General features: G+C 39.6%; 1 protein-coding gene across 12 annotated transcripts in view; it reads left to right on the top strand.

Annotated features, from left to right (window-relative positions):
* RBMS1 (RNA binding motif single stranded interacting protein 1) overlaps positions 1–24,009 on the top strand; it is a 214,967-nt gene that overhangs the window by 62,190 nt on the left and 128,768 nt on the right. For 5 of the 12 annotated variants that reach the window (XM_042948934.1, XM_042948939.1, XM_042948937.1 and 2 more), the window contains exon 1: positions 23,863–24,009. The exons of 4 other annotated variants lie outside the window; for them this stretch is intronic. In XM_042948934.1, the coding sequence (XP_042804868.1) occupies positions 23,941–24,009 (69 nt within the window). In that variant the 5' untranslated portion in view covers positions 23,863–23,940. Of the gene's footprint in view, positions 1–15,171; positions 15,242–16,154; positions 16,237–23,862 lie in introns of those variants that run through there. 3 more of the 12 variants (XM_042948946.1, XM_042948947.1, XM_042948935.1) reach the window with 2 other exon arrangements.

Genomic DNA, 24,009 nt, shown 5'->3' with positions numbered 1-24,009 from the left:
CCTTATAGTTATCTGGCTCTTGCTGGAGTGCCTCCATTCTCCTCTGCCAGGCTTCTCATTCTGCAGGGCTTCTCTTTCCACTTAGGCTCTTTTCTTGGATGGCAGACTAGCCTTGACCTCCTTACGTGGCAATTGGCTCAGGGCTCTTAAGGCCTAGACCTGCAAGTCACTCAGCAATACTTTTGCACTCTTCCGTTTTAGTCACAGGACCATCCCACTTTCACGGGGTTAAAAATAGGTTCCAAGTCTTGACTCAAGAGGGCAAATTCATATTGGGAAAGCATATGCAGAATGAAGGGATTGTGGCAGCCATCTTTGGAACATTCTATCACAACCATTATCATTTTTTTTAATTTTTATTTAATTTATTCTTTTAATTTACATCCAAGTTAGTTAGCGTATAGTGCAACAGTGATTTCAGGAGTAGATTCCTTAGTGCCCCTTACTCATTTAGCCCATCCCCCCTCCCACACACCCCCCCCGCCAAGTAACCCTCTGTTTGTTCTCCATATTTGAGTATCTCTTATGTTTTTCTCCCCCTCCCTGTTTTTTATTATTTTTGCTTCTCTTCCCTTATGTTCATCTGTTTTGTATCTTAAAGTCCTCACATGAGTGAAGTCATATGATATTTGTCTTTCTCTGACTGACTAATTTCGCTTAGCATAATACCCTCTAGCTTCATTCACGTAGTTGTAAGCAGGCGAGGAGCAGAGAGAGAGAGAGGGAGCGAGAGAGAATCCCAAATAGGCTCCACGCTGTCAGCACAGAGCATAACGCAGGGCTCGATCTCATGAACCATGAGATCATGACCTCAGCCGAAATCCTCAGCAAATGGCAAGATTTCATTCTTTTTGATTGCCGAGTAATACTGCATTGTATGTATACCACATCTTCTTTATCCATTCATCCATCGATGGACACTTGGTCTCTTTCCATACTTTGGCTATTGTTGATAGTGCTGCTATAAACATTGGGGTACATGTGCCCCTTCGAAACAGCATACCTGTATCCCTTGGAAAAATACCTAGTAGTGCAATTGCTGGGACGTAGGGTAGTTCTATTTTTAATGTTTTGATGAACCTCCATACTGTTTTCCAGAGTGGCTGCACCAGTTTGCATTCCCACCAGCAGTGCAAAAGAAATTATCTTTCTTTGCATCCTCGCCAACATCTGTTGTTGCCTGAGTTGTTAATGTTAGCCATCCTGACAGGTGTGAGGTGGTATCTCATTGTGGTTTTGATTTGTATTTCCCTTGATGATGAGTGATGTTGAGCATTTCTTCATGTGTCTGTTGGGCATCTGGATGTCTTCTTTGGAGAAGTGTCTATTCATGTCTTTTGCCCATTTCTTCACTGGATTATTTTTGGGGTGTTGAGTTTGATCAGTTCTTTATAGATTTTGGATACTAACCCTTTATCTGATATGTCATTTGCAAATATCTTCTATTCTGTTGGTTGCCTTTTAGTTTTGCTGATTGTTTCCTTCGCTGTTGAGAAGCTTTTTATTTTGATGAGGTCCCAATAGTTTATTTTTGCTTTCGTTTCCCTTGCCTCTGGAGATGTGTTGAGTAAGAAGTTGCTGTGGCCAAGGTCAAAGAGGTTTTGCCTGCTTTCTCCTCAAGGATTTTGATGGCTTCCTGTGTTACATTTAGGTCTTTCATCCATTTTGAGTTGATTTTTGTGTGTGGTGTAAGAAAGTGGTCCAGGTTCATTTTTCTGCATGTCGCTGTCCAGTTTTCCCAGCACCACTTGAAGTGACTGTGTTTATTCCATTGGATAGTCTTTTCTGCTTTATCAAAGATTAGTTGGCTATACGTTTGTGGGTCCATTCTGTTTGGTTGATCTGAGTGTCTGTTTTTGTGCCACTGTCACAACCATTATTGACTGAAGCTTGATAGATGAAAAGATTCCATACTCGATGGGTAAGAAATTAGAACCAAACTCTTGGGCTGTACACTCCTGGAGATTAACGTTTCAACATCGTTTTTTAATATAAATGTGCCATGCATAATAACCATCAAATAAATCCACAGTAATTATTCTAATTGAAGGGGAAAATATATCCCCTAAAAATGTAATTTCTGATTTAGTCTTATTGTTTAATAAAGAAGAAATGCACTACAATTACATTTTATTGTTTCAGAAGTTAAATTCATTCTAGACGTTTATTGATACAAAGGGAATTTTGATCTCCCTCTAGTGGCAAAAGATTTCATTTCTTTCCCAAAGAGCTTGCTTGAAATAATAAGATGGCTGACATATATAACAGAACACAGTTTCAAGAATGACTGATTCTTACTGAGATGTATGCTTTCTCCTGGGTAAATTATGATAGGATTTTTTCATCTCTTATGAGAAACTTTAACCTTCCTAAGAAACTTCAATCATATTTTATGAAAAAAATGGAAAGGAAATTTCCTCTTAACTTTTGAAGTATAAAAACTAAAGTCTGAAGTAAAAATTATTATAGTTTGACAACTAAAATATCCTGATCCCTGATTAGAAAGTAAATTGAATTTTTAATTTTTGTCTGAAGAATATTTTTTGAACAGATATATGTATTTAATTGCAAACATTTTTAGAAAGAGAGCAATAGATAGCTATTAAAATATGGAGCTTGGAAAGCACTGATAGCCAAATTAAAAAAAAAAAAAATAGAGGTGTCAAAACCTTATGGTTCCCTCTTAAATAAAGTTCACATTTAGATTTTCATAGCCAGTTGGGAAACAATATTCAACGTAGCTATCACCATCACTCTACCTAAAGGAAGCATGTCAAAGGGTGGGAATAGAAAAACAGCTACTATGGACTTTGTACATGAAGTTTTCCTATCCCCACCCCTCACCAGAGAGAGTTAATGATGCTCATTAACTTACTCTGTTATCTATCCATTCACAGGCAGATTAATTCCAATTTCTTTTTAAAGGACATTTTCTGTAATGCTGTCAGCAAAGACATTCTTACAAAATGCTGTTTTCTCCACTATTTGCTGAAGCTGATCCAGATTACTTTACTGCATTGTCTTGTCTGGCAGGCTGAGACCCTCATCCCTCTCTTCTTCCAGGCCAGGGATGGGAGGTAAGAATCCAGAGATTTCAGGGTGCCTGGCCGGCTCAGCTGGTAGATCATATATATGACCTCAGGGTTGGGGGTTCCAGCCCCACGTTGGGTGCAGAGATTACTTAAAAATAAAATCTTAAAAAAAAAAAAAAGAATCCATAGATTTGTTTTTTTCCTTTTAAAACTTCAGAAAGTGGAACCCAGGATTATCATAATTCCCAGAGATTTTGTTTAGTTTGGGAGTAAACTATGAACTAGTAAGATTTCATAAAAACAATTAAACTATCCAATAAAAAGTTCGACTTTGTTTCTTTCCAATACCTCTTTTTAGTTCGACATTTATAACCCAGTATGTGTCTCTTGTGGTCTCGATTACATCCGGTGTTTTTAGCTGGCAGCGTTTCCTCTGTTGAGGCCCCACTTTATTTGCCAGACTTCATTTCTGTGAATATAAAGAGAGAAAACCAACTCGTATTAGAGAGTGAAACTTGAGAAAAAATTAAGTGTTAGTATAACATTGATTTTTGAAACAAAAAATGAAGCACTAAATCTGTTATAAACAAAGTGGTGGTCTGGTTATTAAAATACATAGGCTACAAAGTACATGGTAAGTCTTATAGCCATCTTCCAACCACCCTGCATGTTTTCTTTTGAATATTTATGAAAACCTAATTTAACTAACAGAGACCAAAGATTCTCCTCCCATTTAGTTGCACAGATTTGGAATAATGAAAGTGAATTTGCAATTCTTAAAGTAGTGTTTTCTTCCAGTTCTCATAGAAGTGTTTTTGGAACAGTGGTCTGTGCTAACAGCTGTATTCAATCTTGAGTAAAAGTCACTTCCTGAAGAGAATGAAATTCAACTTAACATGCGAACTTGCCTGGAACATAATCCTGTAGGGCGAGTGTACTATGTGATTATGAAACTGGACACGGGCACCCCGCTGAGGTGATTTCTTGTAAACGGTACCCAATAGAAACCATTAATCAGAGTCCGTGTTTTTAACTGGAAATTTAATAATTTAAAAGCATTGCCTCTTCATACACATAACCATATTAATTTTCAAAAACTTTACCCTTTAGTATTTTGAAAATATAATTTCCTTGTAGGATTATGTTATATGGAATCTTTACCTATGTGTCTACACACACTCATATATATAGATAGATAGAGATGTCGATATACGTACATATACGTACATACGTACATATTTAGGCTTTTCAGAATTTTTAAATTGTGTTTTTCATGAGTTTCAGGCCAAATTTATTTTTGATTCAGTTTCATTCATTCATTTGTTTCATGAAGCCTAATTTAAATAGAATCTTTGTTCCTGACTTATAAGATTAATTGCTCACACATAAATAGGAGAGATACAGCTTTAGATATTTAATATCCATTTAAAAGTATCTTTTGGATAGATATTACTGACTTTTATTCTCTTAAATAATGTACTTTTTAATTTTTTTAATTTTTTCTATTTTTTTTAAAAAGATAATGTTGTGTGAATATAACTTGGATATTGCTAAACCCAAATAGAATCATGCCTTAAATGGAAAGTTTTTACTTGAGTCAGTTGTTTATGTCACAGATCACTCTTTTGCTGTCTAAACCACGAATGTATAGGTTTCAATCAAGACCGTCAAAGTAGAGATAAAGTCTAACACATTAAGCTAGAATTAACAAATAAGCATATATAAAAATTCTAGACTTCTCAATTTGTAGGAATCAAAACCATTTCCCACTTTACTTTGGTAACAGAGAAGGAACTAGGCTTTTTTCATTCCCTGACAAAATCACTAAGTTGCCTTGAAGACCTTTGTTTATAATGTTTTTGTGCATTCTCTTCCTCTGGACATGCTCCCCTCCCTCTAGTGAGATACTAATTAAAGAGAGGCCACTGTGACCCTAGGTTGTTTAGAAGTCACCAGGGAATGAGGCGGCAGCAGAAATCTGGAAAGGAAGTGCTCATTCCCAAAATATAACACAACCCTTAAGACCATCTTATCAAAAATCTGTTGGCTTTTAATAGCAAAAAGATGTCTCCTTTGATTTAAAACATAGATTTAAAACCAAAATAGAATCTCCAAGACGGACTTACTTAAACAATACATAGTACATACACTTTTTAGAAGAATTTGTAGCAAATAACATTATCTCTTGAGACACTGAAATATATAAACATTGAAGACATATTTTAAGTTTGATGAAGGTTAGTCTAATTTGTATGTGGGTTTTGGGGGGGCTGGAGGGGTGTAAAATTCTTTTACAGAATTTGAGATAACTCAGATTTTCTGGGGTTTTTTTGGTTTTTTGGTTTTGTTTTGTTTTTTTGTTTTGTTTTGTTTTGTTTTGGACACCAGGCAACACTTTAATTGGGATGATAAGAAAGATGAATGTGATACGTGCTGATCATACAGGTAAAATTAGGGCAATTTCATTAGTAATAAATGATTTGAAAGAAAGTGGAAATAATTTAGTAATTTAATAAGCAGCTGGTACTGCCTGACATCATATTATTTCCCTCTTGAAATGACTTGATATTGCTAAGTGGTAACTTCCAAGAAGCAATTTCTTATACAACTATGTTGTTTGTGTTCGTTTACTAAGATGCTTTTGATTGCAAGTAATAGAGACCCACTATTGTTTGTGTTAAGTAATAGGGTTGTGATGGTTCTGAGAATACGTAAGGGCATCAGAATCTCAGCTCTGAGACCAGACCTCACGTGAACCCTGGAAATCTGCCTTCCTAGGCCTCAGGAAGGGCAGGAACCATAGTAGCTATGGCCTCATGGAGACCAACTGGATGACCGCTCTCAGTTCAAGGCACAAATTCAAGAACAGCAGGTTTAAAGTTTTCCTCTTCAAATTCCACCATTTCTGTCAGCTGGTTTCTGTGTCTGGCTATTTTGCTTCTTGCCGGCATCTCATTCCTCCACTCCTGTGAGTCTCAGTGTTGCTGAAAACCCCTGCCCTGTGAGTCACTATTCTTCTGTCTCATTGTTTCTGCATCCTGCCAACTTCAGCTTAGTCACGGCCCCCAGCGACTTCATGGCCTTCCTCTGTAGGCCCAGCACCCCGCAGTTGGACTATGGTTGGCTCCCTGTATATATTCTCTCTGAATGAACAGACGAAGAACATCATTAGATTTAAAGAGTAACTCATCGTAATGAGCTAACAATATACCAAATAACTAAAAGGCAGCTGGAAGGGGAAAGATTTTTTGAAAAAAAAAATTTTTTTTAATGTTTATTTATTTTTAAGAAACAGAGATAGAACACGAACAGGGGAGGGGCAGTGAGAGGGAGACATAGAATCCGAATCAGGCTCCAGGCTCCAGGCTGTCAGCACAGAGCCCAACACAGGACTCTAACTCATGAACCAAACCGCGAGATTATGACTTGAGCCGAAGTTGGATGCTTAACTGACTGAGCCACCCAGGTGCCTTAAGATATTTTGAAAATTTTAAGAGACCTTTGGCTCAAAAAATATTCACTGTAATAATAGTAAAAAATTACTTGTTTACAGAGGCACTGAAGGATTTTATATGTTTAAACTTGAGAGTCCAGACTATCACATTAAAAGATACTTTATTTTTAAAATATTTATTTATTTATTTTTGAGACAGAGAGACAGAGAGACAGAGAGAGAGAGAGAGAGAGAGAGAGCGTGAGCTCAAGTAGGGGAGGGGTAGAGAGAGGGAGACACAATCCAAAGCAGGCTCCAGGCTCTGAGCTGTCAGCATAGAGCCCAATGTGGGTGAGATCATGACCTGGGCCAAAGTTGGATGCTTAACCAACTGAGCCACCCAGCACCCCCCGCACGCCCCGCCGGTGTTTTTTCAATGTTTGTTTATTTATAAAAGATACTTTAAATTCCCTTACTTCTGTGTTGCCCCATTTAGGTAGCTAAACGCCTAACTGTTTGAAATGGAGATAATTGGGAGCTTCAGATCTTAATCTTAATTGTCTGTGAATAGATAGATTTTCAATTCCCTATTGCCTTAACACAACCATCCCTTTTATGACAGTTTTTAAAATCCCGTGCCTACCTATAGCTACTCATCTTTTAACTTTTGGTTGCTCAGGGTACCACAGTAAACACCAGGAAGGAGTTCTCAATTCTTCCCTCCTTTGCTTGCTTTTTTTTCTTTTTAAATAGGAAAGAATGGTTTTGAAGTTCCTTCTGTAAATGAAATCGTTGCTAGTTTCTGCCATTTAAATGATAGTTTATAAGTGGACAGCAAATATAATTAGACCCAAATGTGTAATTTTTCTTTTTATTTAAAGGTTTTCAACTAAATGTTGGGTTAAAGCATTTTAAAATTTAGTTGCTCAGCTATCTTTTCCTAGAGCATGAATATCCAAAGTTGTCAGTTAATGGGGCTTCCATCCCCACTGCATTTTGGAAACAATCAGCATTCTCAAATGCATTTCAGTATTTTCCCTCCTTAGGGTAAAGGTGCTTTTCAGATTCTGAAAGTTTTCTGTGTGAAAACAAAACAAAAACAAAATAAATAATAAAAAGTGCTACATACATATGAAGAAAATGTTCTCTTTAATTTTATGAAAACGGTACTTTTTCCTAGATTCATAAGTCAATACATTTAAAATAAGTTTTGTTTATAGAGTTGCAGCTGTGTGCAAGGCATTAAGATAGACCCCTAGCTCTTGACAAGCTTGCTTTCCAGCGAAACACACAGATATAATCAAAGTACAGCACAAGTGGCCATAGGAGGGAGCATATTGATTTCAGTAGTGACACCAGATTAAAGCAGTGAATGCTGACTAGGGGAAATAGAGGCTCAAGGAAGTCTGAACCATGGGTCTGGATCCCTAGAGAAAAGCTAAGATTGGATTTCTAGATGTGGACTCCTTTGTCCAGGGTGATTACTGGAGCGCTAGTTGTGAGTAAACTTGTATATGGAAAAAAATCTAGAGCAAGGTAACAGATAGGACCAAGGAGGATGACCAAAAGGGGTGACATCTTGGAATTCCTTGAAGATGGGTGACAGAACTAAATCACGTTGGATAAGAGGATGAAGAGGTGATGGTGGGTGAGTAGTGGGGGGCATGAGCCAAATTACCGTAGTCCGTAACTAGAATGGGAAGTGAAAACAAACAAACATCCACTGATGAACAGTCTTCAGAGAACTCTGGCAATGAAGGAGAGAAGGAATAAAACAGCTTAACCAAGGAAGCATTTCTCTTTTTTTAAGGTAAAGAAGGCACAAGCAAGTTACTTTACAGGGAAAAGAAGCTATTGCATGCACTGTTCTTCTTTCTAAAAGAAAAATATATTAATGTATTACTTTTATAGTGAAATAAACATTAAGTAGCCCACCAAAAATTAAAGAGAGAAAGAAAGAAAGAAAGAAAGAAAGGGCAAACCATTACAGAAATTGAGTTGGAGAGACAGGTGAGGGTGATGGGGAGAGCAGGTAATAAGGAAATTCATTTGAAATCAAGGACACACACACACACACACACACACACACACGCACGCACACTGGAGAAGGAACGAGGGAAGTTTACGCAAATAATGTTAAATGATCTCTACCTTATCATTTGGCAATGAAGAGTGAGATTGAGAGTTTGAGGGAAAGAAAGAAAAGGTTTGGGATTAATTCTCTGTGAGAAGGGGTAGGGAGCCCCTTGGAAATGAGTAAAACGAATGCTAGTGAATTATTAATGAAGCCTATAGGCGTAGTTATGATTTGTAGTTGTTAGCAACTCAGGAGAAGGAATAGAAAAATCTGATGGTTAAAGTGTTCATCTGAAAGATTAAAAGGGCTGTGGATACTGGATACTGGGTACTAGAAATAACAAACTTGGGATACCTGATTTGGGGATCTAGATTGGTTGGAAGTACGTGAAGTGTGGGGAAGGGGTGCTGTTGGTGACAGGAGTGACATGATAAAGCAGAGGAATGGGAGCATAAACAGAATGAAGAGGAAGCTGAAGTTTCTACATCTGGGATTTAAAAAATACAGGTGTTATGGACAGTAAAGAAACAATGCCTGTAAAATACTAATAACAATGTTTGGCACATTGTGCACTCAAACAGTGTTATCTAATACTATTATTTTTCTATTAAGAGTACAGGATAGATGGAAGAATGGTAATTTCAGACCTTGATGCCATGCAATGACATTAGTCCTTGAGGCAAAGTGGATAGGCAGGTGTGGCTGGAGTGGAGTTCAAGGATCTGTGAGGTTGGGGTTTTAGAGGATGTGGTATCACCTACAAAAAGCTCTTAGTTATGTGCTAAATTCTCTGAAGGTAAGTAAATGATAACTAGTCTTTGTAATTTAACAAACTGATGTGTCTTACTTGCTTCTTCCCAAAACTGTAAAGGAGATACTGTTACCTTCTCCCTTTTTACAGTTAGATTGAGATGAAGATTGCTAAACTAGCAAGTGGTAGAATGATCTTTTGAACGTGGTAATTTTTATTGAAAGTGAATGCCTGTCCACTACTCCATATTATAAGTGGCAATGGCAACCTATAGGTGATAGATGGAGATGGAGTGCATTTTGAGCGCTGTGCTGTTCTGCATTGAAGAGGAGCAAAGAAGAGGCAGGTGCCTCTTCGTGTGGGAAGTCAGAGGAATCAGCCACTGGAGTTTCAAGGAAAATTGTGTCATCAGGGGAAAGTCCTTCCCAGCTGCTCTAATCATTCTAAAACATATTTTGGTACCATTTTGGGTTTTAATAAATATAAGCTCACTTGAGAAAACAGTCATCTCTAAGCCTTCTTAGGTCAAGAGGCTGTAATTTTCATACACTTTATAGGAAGGCTTCTTTCTTTTCATAGCAAAACTTTATATGTATAGTATGTTATAGGTGTATCTATTATATTGATATTTATATATCTCTATATAAATTGTTATATGTATTGTTATATTTGTATATAGATACATCTGTTATATATCATGTGTATGTAGAAAGAAACAGAGACAGACAGACACAAAGCGGGGGAGGTAGAGAGGCAGAGAGGGAGTGAGGGGAATAAAGAGAGAGAGTAAGCGAATGCACGCACATGAGCACACGAGTGCTGAAGTTAAATGGTTATCTTTTCTGGGTTCCTGTAACCACTCTCTGTTTCATTCTTTATAACAACGCTGTTCAGATAAGGATGGGAGTGTGTGTCCTCATCATTTCTGACTCTGAATTGTGCAGAGTAAGACACAGTGACTGATGGGAGTATATATAGCATTCTTCAGGTGTGCTGGACTAGAAAAGACGCTGAGAACAGCTGACTTATGGTGAAGCCAGGTCAGTAAGGACTTGCTGAGCTCTCCGAAAATGCCTTTCAGTATAGTAAATAGTGGAGAGGACATGGCACATCTTGGCCATAGTTTCATCAGCTGAGGAGTTTATAATGTAAAGACACTAAGTTGACCTAATTCAGGCATTACTACGGTCGTTAGAAAATATAGTGAGAGATCTTGGAAAATAAATGAGAGTAGGAAAAACTCAGAGGGGGAACCATGAGCTGTGATTTCAACAGAGTAAACAGGGAGGGATGAATGTGGTTTGGCTGATGGAAAAACAGAGGCTATTTCCTGGCAAAACTCAGAACCAGAACAGAGTGAGTTCGTGGGCAGCCAAAACACAAACAGTCATTGGAAGAGAGGTAAAGGCAGAGAGGAGTTGGAAGTAGAGTGCTTTATAAGTGATGTTCAGAAATTTGCATTGGATGTGGAGATTTTAGGAAGTAGAAAGAGAGGACCAGAGGGGTCATAAAGAAGATATTTGGAAGTAATATATGTAACAATTTGGAATTAATAGGGACCAGTCAGGGGGAGAAACAGAAGACATCCCAGCATTTCTAGCTTGAGGAAACTAATAAATAAAAGATACAAAAAAAGAAGAGTCAGTAAGAACCGAAGAAATGCTGCTAATTTAGAAATCATGGGTTCTCACTGTCAAGTGTAGAAACTGGCTGAATCTTACCTGTTTAATCACTTGGATTTGTAGTATTTTTCTAACAGATTCACTATTACCTTTGTACCATCTAGATTTAGTCTCACATCTCAACTTTTGAATGTTTTTTTCTTTTTTAGGAGAGATTCATGGAGGAAAGGGTAAAAATGGGTGGATAAAATAGTTATTTAAAAGTCCTTTGTAGGGTGTTGGAGCTCCCAAAATCCATTTGCTTTGGTTTCTGGATCCTCTGAAAATCAACCTCACAGGCTTTTAATACACTGATATCACCCAAAAATACTCTGGTTATGGGAATTTTCAAACCTACTTTAACGTTTATTTATTTTTGAGACAGAGAGAGACAGAGCATGAACGGGGGAGGGTCAGAGAGAGGGAGGCACAGAATATGAAACAGGCTCCAGGCTCTGAGCTGTCCGCACAGAGCCCGACGTGGGGCTCAAACTCCCGGACTGCGAGATCATGACCTGAGCCGAAGTCGGCCGCTTAACCGACTGAGCCACCCAGGCGCCCCCAAACCTACTTTAAAGTAGAAACATTAGCTTCAACAATTATCAACAATTTGTCCATTCTTAGGTACTGATAGAACTATTAAAACTGTTGTGTGACACGATGAAAAGAATCACATGATATTCCATTACAAGAGCCTGTACACCTACTTTTAAAAAAAAATCTGGTAATCAGGGGTGCCTGGGTGGCTCAGTCGGTTAAGCGTCCGACTTTGGCTCAGGTCATGATCTTATAGTTTGTCAGTTCGAGCCCCACGTCAGTCTCTGTGCTGACAGCTCAGAGCTGGAGCTTGTTTCAGATTCTGTGTCTCCCTCTTTCTCTGCCCCTCCCCCACTTGTGCTTTGTCTCTCTCTGTCTCTCTGTCTCTCTCTCTCTCTAAAAAATAGACATTAAAATAAAATTTTTAAAAAAATTTGGTAATCATCAAAAACTTAAATTATGAGTTTTTAAATAAAGGGGGCAGAGAGATGTAGAAACAGGGGAAATCAGTTTCTTCAGTGAGTTGCAATATTTTGTAACCTGATATACTTCTCAGTATTGCTTAAGTTAATTCTAAGACTTCTTTAAAGAGGCCCTAAAATAGCATATATTTTCAAATCACTGAAGAGATCATGAATTACAGATTCTGGAATGATATTCTCTAATACTTAAGAAGTTTGGCTGATAAATTAGAATTTATAATTTGTCATTGAATTAACATGTCTCAAAAATATAAGGTGGTTGGACTTTTATGAAATTATAGTGTCTGTTCGAATAGGACTTACCTGCATTTGAAGACATTATTCATTCATTCATTGATTCATTCATACACTCATTGAACCAATATTTGAATGCCTGATATGTTCTAGGCCCCGAATTAGGGGCTTAGGATATACTAGCAGTTTGATGTGTTAATAATTCCTATAAGATGATTTTCATTGTGAAATCAATTACAGTTTTCTCTTACTACAAGGGAAACATTACAGATAAGTGAAATTCATAGGTGGTTCCCAAGCTTATGGAGACTGTAGGTTGGTCCAGACTATAGGTTATTGACTTACCTGATTCACATAAAAATTACTTTTCCGATCTGAAACCCGAAGAAGACTGAGAACTGGCACTCCAGGTCCTGCAAAAAGATGGAAATCCGTTTGTAAGACACATAGGTTCGAATTGATGCCGTGTGCCAAAACTGTACTGATGCCTAATCTTGGGAATGTGTGTGTATGTCTCTGTATACATCTGTGTGAGTAAAACCTGATAAAGACGTAACAGTCCAGGATGAATGGTCTGAAGTCCTGTTTGCAACTGACAACTCTAAAGCACCACCAATAGCAAGAAGTGTGGAATGGAGAAATCTGGTAAATATCTACAGATTGAGGTTCATCTCCATTTACCCTTTCTTATTACATAAATGCATGGTATAAAACACTGTGGGCGTAATTTGAAATGATTGTAGGGAGATGGCTGAGGAGAGGAGCAGACAGTTGAGTTTGTTCTTTTGTAATGGATGCCTTTGTGAGATAAGGGTAAAGTTTCTCATTCTGACACTGGGAGACTGTGCTCACCGCTTGTAAGACATACTGTCAGATCGCCTTGGAAGAACGGAGTCTGTTCGTCATTGACTTGTAACCTCTTAGTAGCTCTGTGTTCTTATGAAGGTTAAAAATGAGTGTTTGAAAAAATAGATTTCTCCAGTCTAGGCTATGAATAAAAAGAACATGCGCATGCATTGTGTTCATGTACCTGTATGCCATCTCTACAGAGTCTAAGACTCGCCTTTTTCACATTTCAACGTCTCTGAAGTCAGGATCCATCTTATAATTTATGATGTCTTATAATTACTGTTGTCCATTTTTTTTCAAATGTTGACATGTAATTATCAAGCATCTTACAATCAGTTGCATCTTAGATTGCACGCTATACTGTTTATATCCAAATATTTCGAGGACACTGATCTGAGAGAGATGAGTAGGACCTTTCTCTTCCCCAAGAAGTAAAGCAAGAAGATTTATTCTGACAGTAACAGTTTAGGTCAAAAGAAACCATTTGGTTATGGACTTCTATTTCCTTAATAAGTCACACACAAATGCAAAATGCACCATTTATTACAACCCCTTTTATAATCCCAAGTGATCTAAAAATTAGGATGAAAATTCATCGTGTTTAATCATAATTTGTAAAGCTTATTCTTTTTTTAAAATGTTTATTTAGAGAGAAAGAGAGAGAGTGGGTGATGGGGAGAGAGAGAGGAGAAAGAGAATCCCAAGCAGGCATAGCACAATCAGCATAGAGCCCAACACGGGGCTCAGTCCCATGAACCGTAAGATCATGACCTGAGCCGAAATCAAGAATTGGATGCTTAACTGACTGCACCACCCAGGTGCCCATATAAAACTTATTCTTTAAGATTTGATCACTCCAGGGGCACCTGGGTAGCTAGCTAGTTGGTTAAGAATCTGACTTCGGCTCAGGTCATGATTTCATGGTTCATGAGTTGCAGTGCTGTGTCAGTCTCTGTGCTGACAGCTCAGAGCCTGGAGCCTGCTTCAGATTCTGTGTCTCCGTCTCTGCCCCACCCCCTCCAAATAAGTAAACATTAAAAAAATTTTTTTAAAGATTTGATCACTCCCTTTTTCACATTCAGCTCTTTCTAACTTCAGATAATCATGGTTTTGAAAAATGGTTGAAAATCATTATTTGTGCTACTTGTGTATGTGTGTGTACAAGAAGGCTGACTTGCCTCATCCATTCGTGACTCCAACAAAACCTACTATATACAGGACAGTGGGTTAAGAAACTCATCAGAAATTTACAGACTCTTTAAGTCATCTTATAAGACTTTTAAAGCTCAAAGTAAGATGACTCTGCCCTCACTTTTATGGGTAGGGAAGTGTGGAACACAGAGAAAAAACACTATACCATCTTTAGAAGACATTGTCCTGGGATAGGTTCAGATTTGGAGGCCATGAAACATAGAACTTTGTAATAGATATGGCTAAATATGGGTAGATGGAATGAGTTTATTATTGGTCAGGATGTCCAAGAAGAGACCGTAGAATTCCTTCCATTATTGCAATATTTATTGAATGATTGTTATATGCCAGGCACAGGGACTGACCCTTAATAATCCTTTCCTACCTTGAGATTCTACATTTCCAGGCTTCATGAGCTAGGGCATGTTGTTTAACCTAGTTGAGGCTGTCTCACCTGTTCAAAAAAAGTAGAGAATGCCTGCCCTGCCTCCTTCCCTGAGATTTTAATATGGTTACATACAATAAAGCATTTTGTAAATTGTAACATTTTTATATATTCATTTTTTCTTTAAGTGTTAAATATATTTGTACATATATAAAATATTATATAAATTGTGTGTGTGTGTGTGTGTGTGTATGTGTGTGTATATATATATATATATATATATATATATATATATATAAAACGAATTTGCAAAATGTCTTCAGAAGTTATCTGCTTCCTCCAGCTTAGAAGAATCTAACATGATTTTAAAAATTAATAATCCTTTAGTTGAAACATTATCGTATTTGCCATGAGATCAAGTATTAGGTGGGAAGCTGAAAGGAGGGTGGTTCTGGGAGGATCCATTTAATATGTTGTCAGCATTCTGGGAGTGTTCTTTATAGCTTGGAATTAGGAATTGCTGATGTCATGATCAGTCATATTGTCCTGACAACATCAGAATTTCCTCATTCGCCTTCTCTTCGCTTGGGGAGTATCAATTTGTGACAGGTTTGTCATCAGTTTGCCCCATGTATTAGATAACCCAGAACTAGTCATTCTTAAGGACACTTAGGGTGGGGAATTTTTATAAGCTCTGTATGTAGCCCTTCCAGAACTTTTAACGAAATACTCTAATGTTGAAAAGTTTGCCATCGTACACATTCAACTGAATAGAAATTCATTTCTAATTCTTTATTTTCTTATTTGAACCTTTACATTTATAATTCAGTGGAGAATGAAAAGCTTTTCAGCATCTCCATTTGGACATAATTAATTGTCCTCTCATCCTCTAGACATAGTTTAATGGTAATCTTAGCAACAGAGGAGAAAGGAAATTGTTTCATTGGGTTTTTTTCTTCTGTGTTTTAAAGGCTTGAAAACCTCATTTGCGCTATGGATCCCAGGTTTTGGATGAACATTGGTTATGTCCCCCAGACATTTGGGGAAGTCTTAGGATAACCTTTTGTGAATCTGAGCTTACATAAGGATTTTGTTTGTCCCATGTACAGTTGTTCACTCTGTACTCCAAGTTGTCATTTCAACAGTTGATTTTTACTTATGGAAAGGATATGGTCATTCCAGGTTCAAACTTTGTTTTTCATTATTTAGAGATTTTTTTTTGGCCCTACTTCTACAAATTCTGTTGATACCCTAAGTCCTTTCTGTCTCTTCTCAAGTAGCAAGAGGTGGATGTGATTGCTGTTTCCACAGCACAGAAGCCTCTCCCTTCCTCGCCTCAGCGCTTTGCCTTGGCCATAGTTTGCAGGCATACAATAAATGACTATGTTAACTTACATCTCTTTAGGAAAACTGTAACTTCAGAGATCACCTAATATCCTTCATAATTTGTATGTTTTACTATAATTCATGGACAGTTCATTGAATTGAAGTATTCTGAAAACAAACACTTGTTTTCTTATAGGCTTGCTATAGAATGGAGAATAATAGCCCCAATTCTACATTTCCACAGTGCAAGAATATAGAGGATTGAGGCATCCATCCAGGTAATTTAGGAAAACAGTAATCCACAGTAAATGAACAGAGCTCTTTGTCCTGGTTTTCCAAATAGTTGACTCTCCTTTATTTTGTTATAGAATTTGATGCAAATTCAATGTAGTACAAAATAAAACAAAAATCCTTAGTTTTTAATTTGTATAACCTTCAAACCTATACAAATTTTTAATTTGTATAACCTTTAATTTGTATAACCCCCTGGGACAGGGGTCCCAGATTGTATTTTTTTTTGAAAAGAATAAGAACCCATATACCTGTTTTTTTAAAGAAACTTTTAAATGTTTATTTTTGAAAGAGAGAGAGAGAGAGAGAGAGCACGTGCACACATGGGGGAGGGGCAGAGAGAGAGGGACAGCCCAATGCAGGACTCCCAGCTCACAAACCCTGAGATCATGACCTGAGGCAAAGTCAGATGCTTAACCCACTGAGCCACCTAGGCGCGCCACCCCCCCCCCCCCCACACATATACCTATTTTTATAGAAAAACTTTGGAAAGAAATCTAACTCACAGAGAACCATTATTCCTGAAATATGAGTAAGCTTTGAATTTTTAAACTATTCTATAAGAGCAAGGCAGTAACTAATTTATGAACAGATTATATCCAAAAGTTTTTTAATGTACGATTTGCTTCAGATTTGCAGGATGTTTCTCCATAGAGAGGAAGGTCCTAAATGGTGATGAGGATTTTAGCTGACCTAGAAGCATCTATGAATCCCACAATGAAACTAATCACTAATATTGTCTCCCACTACTTTTCAAGGGAAAGTTTGTTTTCAGTTCCAGTGCAGGTTTCCGGAAGTGCCTTCCACCTAAATACCATCCTAGCTTCTGGAAGATAGTTCTTCCTGTATCTCTTCCAACTCCTTCCTACCAACTATCCCAGAAAATAAAACTGGTTCAAGAGAGGAGTTACATCTTAGTAACCATCAGTTTGATTTTTTTCATGTTTGTTTTTGAGAGAGAGACTGGGGGTGAGGGGCAGAGAGAGAGGGAGACACAGAATCTGAAGCAGGCTCCAGGCTCTGAGCTGTCAGCACAGAGCCCGATGTGGGGCTCGAACCCACAGACCACGAGATCATGACCTGAGCTGAAGTCGGCCACTTAACCGACTGAGCCACCCAGGTGCCCCAGTAATCATCAGTTAAAAGAGATTTAGGAGCTAGTTTATGTCAGAGTATGTGTCTGTACCATTTACTGTATATTCTAATACTGAAAAGCTTGCCTACATATTTAACTGAATGAAAACTCAACATTATTCCATAGCCTCTTTTTAAAGTTTATTTATTCATTTCGAGAGAGAGAAAGCGTGCACGTGCAGGGGAGGGCAGAGAGAGAAGAGAGAGAGAATTCCTCGTGGGCTCTGCACTGTCAGCACAGAGCCCAACACGGGTCTCGGGGCTTGAAGTCACAAACCCAGATATCATGACCTGAGCCGAAATAAGGAGTCAGACACTTAACTGACTGAGCCCACCCAGGCGCCCCTCCATAGCCTTTTTTATTTTTTTATTTTTTTTATTTATTTTTTTATTTATTTTCAATATGTGAAATTTATTGTCAAGTTGGTTTCCATACAACACCCAAAAGGTGTTGGGCTCATCCCAAAAGCTGCCCTCCTCAATACCCATCACCCACCCTCCTCCTCCCACCCCCCCTCAACCCTCAGTTTGTTCTCAGTTTTTAAGAGTCTCTTATGCTTTTCCATAGCTTTTTTTAAGTGACTTGCACAAGGTCACATAGATGGTAATTGCAGAAGCCTCAATATACGCTGAGGTGTGGGCTCTTAAGTTTTCCCGTATGGGGTTTGCACTTGATCCTTAGCTAATAACCATCATTAGTATTGTTGGAGGCAGAGGACTTTGGAGTCAAAGAAACCTGAGTTCAAACCTCAGTTCCATTACGTATTTGATCTGTGGCCTTGGGAAAGTTACTTAAACCTCTAAGCTTCAGTACTTCCATTTTTTTTCTTCAGTAAAGTGGGGTAATCATTCTTTCTTCATGATTCTGTGTGTGTGTGTGTGTGTGTGTGTGTGTGTGTGTGTGTGTGTTTGCGTGTGTGTTACAGAGAGATGGGGCAGAGGACATGCTGAGAGAGTGCCAGGAATATAGTAGTCACTCAATAAATGACAGGTATTATTTATTAGTCCATGCAGAGAAGCAGTAGTAGGGCAAGGACTGCTCTGTTTTGTTCCCCAGAACAGATTTAAGGATCGTCAGGTTATTGCTTGTGGTCAGACTCATCAGGCTATGTTTATGTTGTTCTGTATACCTTCTAGGATTATAGCTGTAGAGCTATAGTTTTATTTTATTAGAGTGGTTTCATTTTTATATACATATGATTTTATGTATGTCTAGGGAGGCTTTAAATCTAGAATAAGAATCATAGGTTTTTAAAAAGCAAAATAGTAAATTATAGAAAATATTGCAGCTACTTTAGAAATTGGGTACTTTATCAACTCCATTTTGTACCAGGAAAGAAAAGAAATTTAAAGAATCTGCTGACCTCATATTTTTTCTTTCTTTTTTTTTTTTTTTTCTCTTTTGCTGGGAGCCAGAGGCTTTTGAGCTTTTAAACCTAGAGACTCTCAAATGTAAATAATTTTTTAGTGTGAACTGCTTATGCTAACCAATACCATGTGGTTATATTTTATTCATTAAAGATTGTAATTTGAAATAATGTTGGGTGAATTTTCCCTCAATTCCTTTCTGTTTTTAATGTGATCCAAATAAAAAAAGGTGCCTGAAGTGCTTTAAGCAGTGATATAGGGATAGAATCTATTATAAATCTATTCTTTTGTTGATAGAGGTGTTCTTTCTTACCTCATTGGACATCTTCTCTGTCCCCATTTTTTTATTTCTTGCAAAGCTTAGCTTCTTCACTATACTTTCTTTGTAGTAATTTCATTCAAAGGCTCCTCTCTGCTGTGGGGCTCAGTAATGTGCGTGTTGGAATGAGGGGGTTCCCTAGCCTTTTGATCGTTTGTCATCTGCTCCCTTCAGGGAGTTCATCGATTAGCAATGATTTCAGCAGCGATTGCCCCAAATCTGCATCTTCTCTCATACAAGCTGTCTATCTCAAGTTCTGTTTTTCAGACCATCTGCATAGTGCTTCTTTCTAAATGTCCCTCAAACAAAACATTTATACATCTGAGCTTCCCACACCCATGTTATGTATCCTGTATTGATCTTTCTCTCTGGCGGACTCCCATAGCACATACTTGTCTAGACCACTTGGCTGATGCTTACCACTTAATGCCTTGCATTATTAGTGTAGAGCAGTTCGGGTGCTGTAGGGGTTACAAGTACTCACCTGGGAACTGGAACATTACTTATAAGGCTTTGTGGAGATACAGCATTATAGAGTTAAAGGAGCACAGGATGAAGTCTTTTAACCCTAGCCAGATCTAGATTTTAACACTTGCTTGCTGCTTACTAGCTATGGGTAGGACAGTCAGTCCTACTCTTTTTCCCCTGTCATCTGTAAATGGAGCCTAATCACCCTTCCCACTTAATAGGGTTGTTGTCAGAGCTTTATAAATGAAAGTCACATTTTCAGATTGTTTCTTAGGACAAATGTCTCCTAAATTCAGATTCTCAAATTCTAGTTATATAAATGCTTGGAAGTCACAGGTCCTATGTCTTCCATGAGATTGCAGGCTTCTGCCTCTGCTGATGGATGACTCCATCCTTATTGTCCTCATTTGCAGACTCCTCCTGCCTTACAGAGTGTGATCTCTGATGCTGGCTCACAGTCTCCCCATTCATACAGAAATCGTTCTGGTCCAATACATAACTTCTTTAAAGGAAATGGGACAAAAACAAATGTAGGAGAAAAACTTCAGGGCACCTCGGCTATTGAAACAGACCTTTGCCACACTTTTTTTTTTAACCTCTAAAAGTGAAGTCTGTGGTATACACAGTCATAAGAAAGCTCTTTTTACTTGTTGTCCTTTCCAGCTATATACCCTTGCTCTGGCTCTTTGATGGTCAGCCAGACTTGCTAAGCATCAGTTATTTATACAGTACACCCACTTAAATCTACAAACCACCACTATAAAACCTAGAAAAACAATAAGAACAACAGGCATTTATTGAGTTTGGCCCTTTTGTTGGTATAATGTATATATACTTAAGACAATCTGTTCGGAGTCTGGGACTCAGAGAGGTTAACTAACGTGTCCCAAGCCATGTGGCTCGTAAGTGGGAAGCTGAAATGGGAAGCCAGATCTGTCTGGCTGTTTAAATTTTCTTCCTTGGATTGTGAAATACAGATTCACTTAAGCCATCTGAAGAAGGGGGGTGGGGTTAAAGTATACACACGGAGGGGCTGGCTATTGGAAGCCACAGCAGCTCCAGGGACTGCTGCTCCCTTCATCATCTCACAGCCAAGTGCTCACCCGCTCCTGGCATCTGCTTTACTCTGCTTGCTGCCAGTCAGCTTCCTGTTTACTCATAGTTTCTGCTGCTTCATAACCTTGGCTTACATATGGCTTTGGCTTTTTGTCGCCTCAATTCTACCCCCTGGCGCTGTTGCAGTTTCTGCCCCTTTCCTCACTAGTTCAGCCCTTGGAGCTTTCTGAATCAAATTCCCAAGGGTGAGAATCTGATTGGCTCTGCTCCTTTTTCTCAATCCAAGCCGTGTCATAGGTCACTGGCCTGTCTCTGGATTGGCAGCTCCTGGGTCAGATTCTCATAACTTTACCCACCAGCTGAGCTGGAGGTGGAGGGTGTTGTAGCAAAGTCTCAGTTTCCCTTTCAGGAGAATGAGCATTTACAGGACAGATTCCAATGTTCTTCCCATGATAACTTGCAGTTTCTCTGGAATGTTTCCTTCATTTGTCTGTCTTAAAACATATTTGTTTCAAAGGTCAATAAACTTTTCCAGATGAATCTCACTAGGATCTATCCCTGTAATCATTTACAACTAAGCACTTGTAAATATCTATAACTGATTATGTATATACACATGGTTTCATATATCTGTTATTTCTTTTACATTGGAATCATTTGGGCTTTAAGCATCACTTCATTACATTTTATAGTCTTTGGGGCTATCTTCTCCTTTCTTTATAATGCCTTACTTAGTTAAGAGTACCTACCTAAGTCTGAAACTTTTGAACCCTGGCTGGTAGACACCGTTTTAAAAAATGGCCTCTCCTTGTATGCCATTCATCATTATAAGATGCTATATATTTTTGATATTTAGATATCCTTTTTATTCTTAGAAATAGAGTTCTTTTAATGTTATTTATATTTAATAAGAATACTAATGTATTCTTTAATTACTTAGTATAAAATATTCTAAGTATATTTTGGTATTCTAATTTAAAGTTTGTTATCACTTGAAAGTTTGCCTTATCCCTGTAAAACTACTGCAGGGTTTCAAATCAAATCTTAGCATTCTAGAATAGCACAACATCAAAAATACCTTAGAGCAGAGCCATAGAAAAATTAATCTATGCTGTTCTTTGTGGTTTAGATTGTGGTTTCCTAAGAGACCAATCATGACAACTGAGGTTGTACATGGAATTTTTTCCATAGATGACCTGCCTCAACTGCTGGGGTCCTGGGCATTAAGTTCTCAGGAAAAGGTACCTATAACCTGAACAGTTCTACCTAAAACCTTATATTTTATACCTGTGGTTAATAACTTGCAGTAAAGTGTCCTAGTTACAGGTGACGGCAAAGCAGCGGCTGAGACAATTATAAATCTATGGAGTAGGAGGAAATAGTTCTAGCATATATATTAACACGCAATTGAATGTTAGTTGTGCTGTGTTTTTTTAAAGCACTTTAAAAGGACAGATATGTTTCTGTGAATTTTATCTAGCAAGTTCTTACTTGTCTATGGTGTACCTAGTACTGTGTCTAGAATAAGGTCCTTTGCTGCTGCTGCTTTTTGTTTTTAGTGAAAAGAATTAGGGACTACGTGTATGTGTATTTTGTGTATATGGTTGTTTTAAATTGGGTTAAACTTGCGAGTTATCACTTCTGCTGGAGAGCATTGGGAGCATCTTGGAGTACAGAGGTAGCTAAGTCACCAGCAGGTTATTGAAGATAGATATTTTCAGTTCTTTGCTGCTGAAAAAACCTTTGGCCTCAGTTTTTTTTAATTTTTTAAGTTTATTTATTTAATGTAGTATCTCTACACACAATGTGGGGCTCAGTAGCCACAGCTTTGCTAGTAGACTCACTTTGTTTTCCTTATGGCAGCCAGAAGTTGAGTGCCTTTACTTCTTAGAGGAGTTAGGATTTTTCATTTTCATGGCAGATGGCCCCTTCCAAGGCGTTAGATCAGCGGCCAGGAAGAACTTTGTAATACCACCCTGATACTACCCTGTAATACAGCTGAACTGGCCATCGTGACAGATGGCAAGCCTACTTCAGTGGCCTGTCCAGAGCCTGCGGGCTCTGCCTGTAGGACTTGCTGTAGAAGCCTTCTGCAATGCACAGGTTCTAGGCTTGATACACCAAAGTGAAAGTGGTCAAGAAAAGGGGCATCTTGAGACGAGTTAGATAATTTCAACTGGGAAACAAACGAAACTCCCCCCCACCCCCGTCCCTCTTTTACAGTTTCTGTGCCCTCTCAGAGCACGTTTGTGTGGCATCTAGTAATTAACGTATAGAAGGATTACACTATTCCAGTTTAAAGGAAGGCTTACCAAACCATTGGCCTTAAGTGATTTTTGCTATTTGACATTGTCATCTTGAAGGTAAGCTTGTAAACTCTGGCAGAACTTTACCGTGCGTATTTGCGTTAAGAGGGTTGGGAGTGTAGACCTGTTTTCCCGTGCTAAAATTTTAGCGTTGTGAATTGGGGAAGCGCGGATTTGCAGAGGTTTGGTGGAAGGCTGGTTTGTTGAAGTACGAGGGACTGCCCGCACCCTTTGGAGAGATGGCGGGGGCGGGGGTGGGTGGTAGTTTGGAAGGATGAAAGAGAGACCCGGGACTGGTTCAGTTCCTACCCAGGTGTCATTGTGCTCTCCGAAGCCATACCCTTAAAAGGGGCTTCGAGCAGGGGTGCAAAGCTGCCTCTGGTGCTTAGGCAAAGAGCCGAGGGGAAAAAAAGAAAAGAGGAGGGGGGTGGCTACTCCAAGGAATGTGCGGCACGCGGGGAGCCAGACCCAACCATTGCACCGGAGCGGGGGCGCCGGCGGCTCCCCTGGCCGCGCGGCCCCGGCTCCGGCCCCAAGGGCGGGAGGGAGCTTGCGGGGGCCGATCGGCCGGCGGGGCTGCGGGCGCCGCGCCCAGAGGGCGGGCGGGGAGGCGCGGGTGGGCCTGGGCGCGGCGCGAGGCGGTGCGCGGCCGCCTCCCCGCCCCCGGCCGGCGCGCTCTCGGGGCGGTGGTTGAGGCCGCGGTAGGTGGGGACGCGGCGGCGCTGCTCCTCCGCTGCCGCCGGGAGAGTCCGCGGCGCCGCCAGCTCCGCGCGCGAACTCCCGTCCATGGCACGCAGGGCGGCGGCCGCCGGAGCTGCCCGAGTCTCGCTCGCCGCCGCCGCCGTCGTGCCGCACTTTTAGGCGAGTCCGGAGGTTGAGGGCGGAGGAGAAGTCAGCCCCGAGCTGCAGCCCCCGCCGGCCGCCGCCGCGCGGCGAGAGGGAGTTCCCAGAGCGGCCGCGGCCCCGGCCGGCCCCTCCTGCGCCCTCCCCCTCGCGGCGAGGCTGCCCCGCGCCCGCGCCCGCCGCCCGCGCCCGCCGCGATGATCTTCCCCAGCAGCAGCGGCAACCCCGGGGGCAGCAGCAACTGCAGGACGCCCTATCGCAAGCAG

Source organism: Panthera leo, chromosome C1, assembly GCF_018350215.1.
Source record: "Panthera leo isolate Ple1 chromosome C1, P.leo_Ple1_pat1.1, whole genome shotgun sequence".
NCBI lineage: Eukaryota > Metazoa > Chordata > Mammalia > Carnivora > Felidae > Panthera > Panthera leo.
Note: the sequence above shows the minus strand (reverse complement) of the source record. Positions and strands in the feature narration are given on the sequence as shown.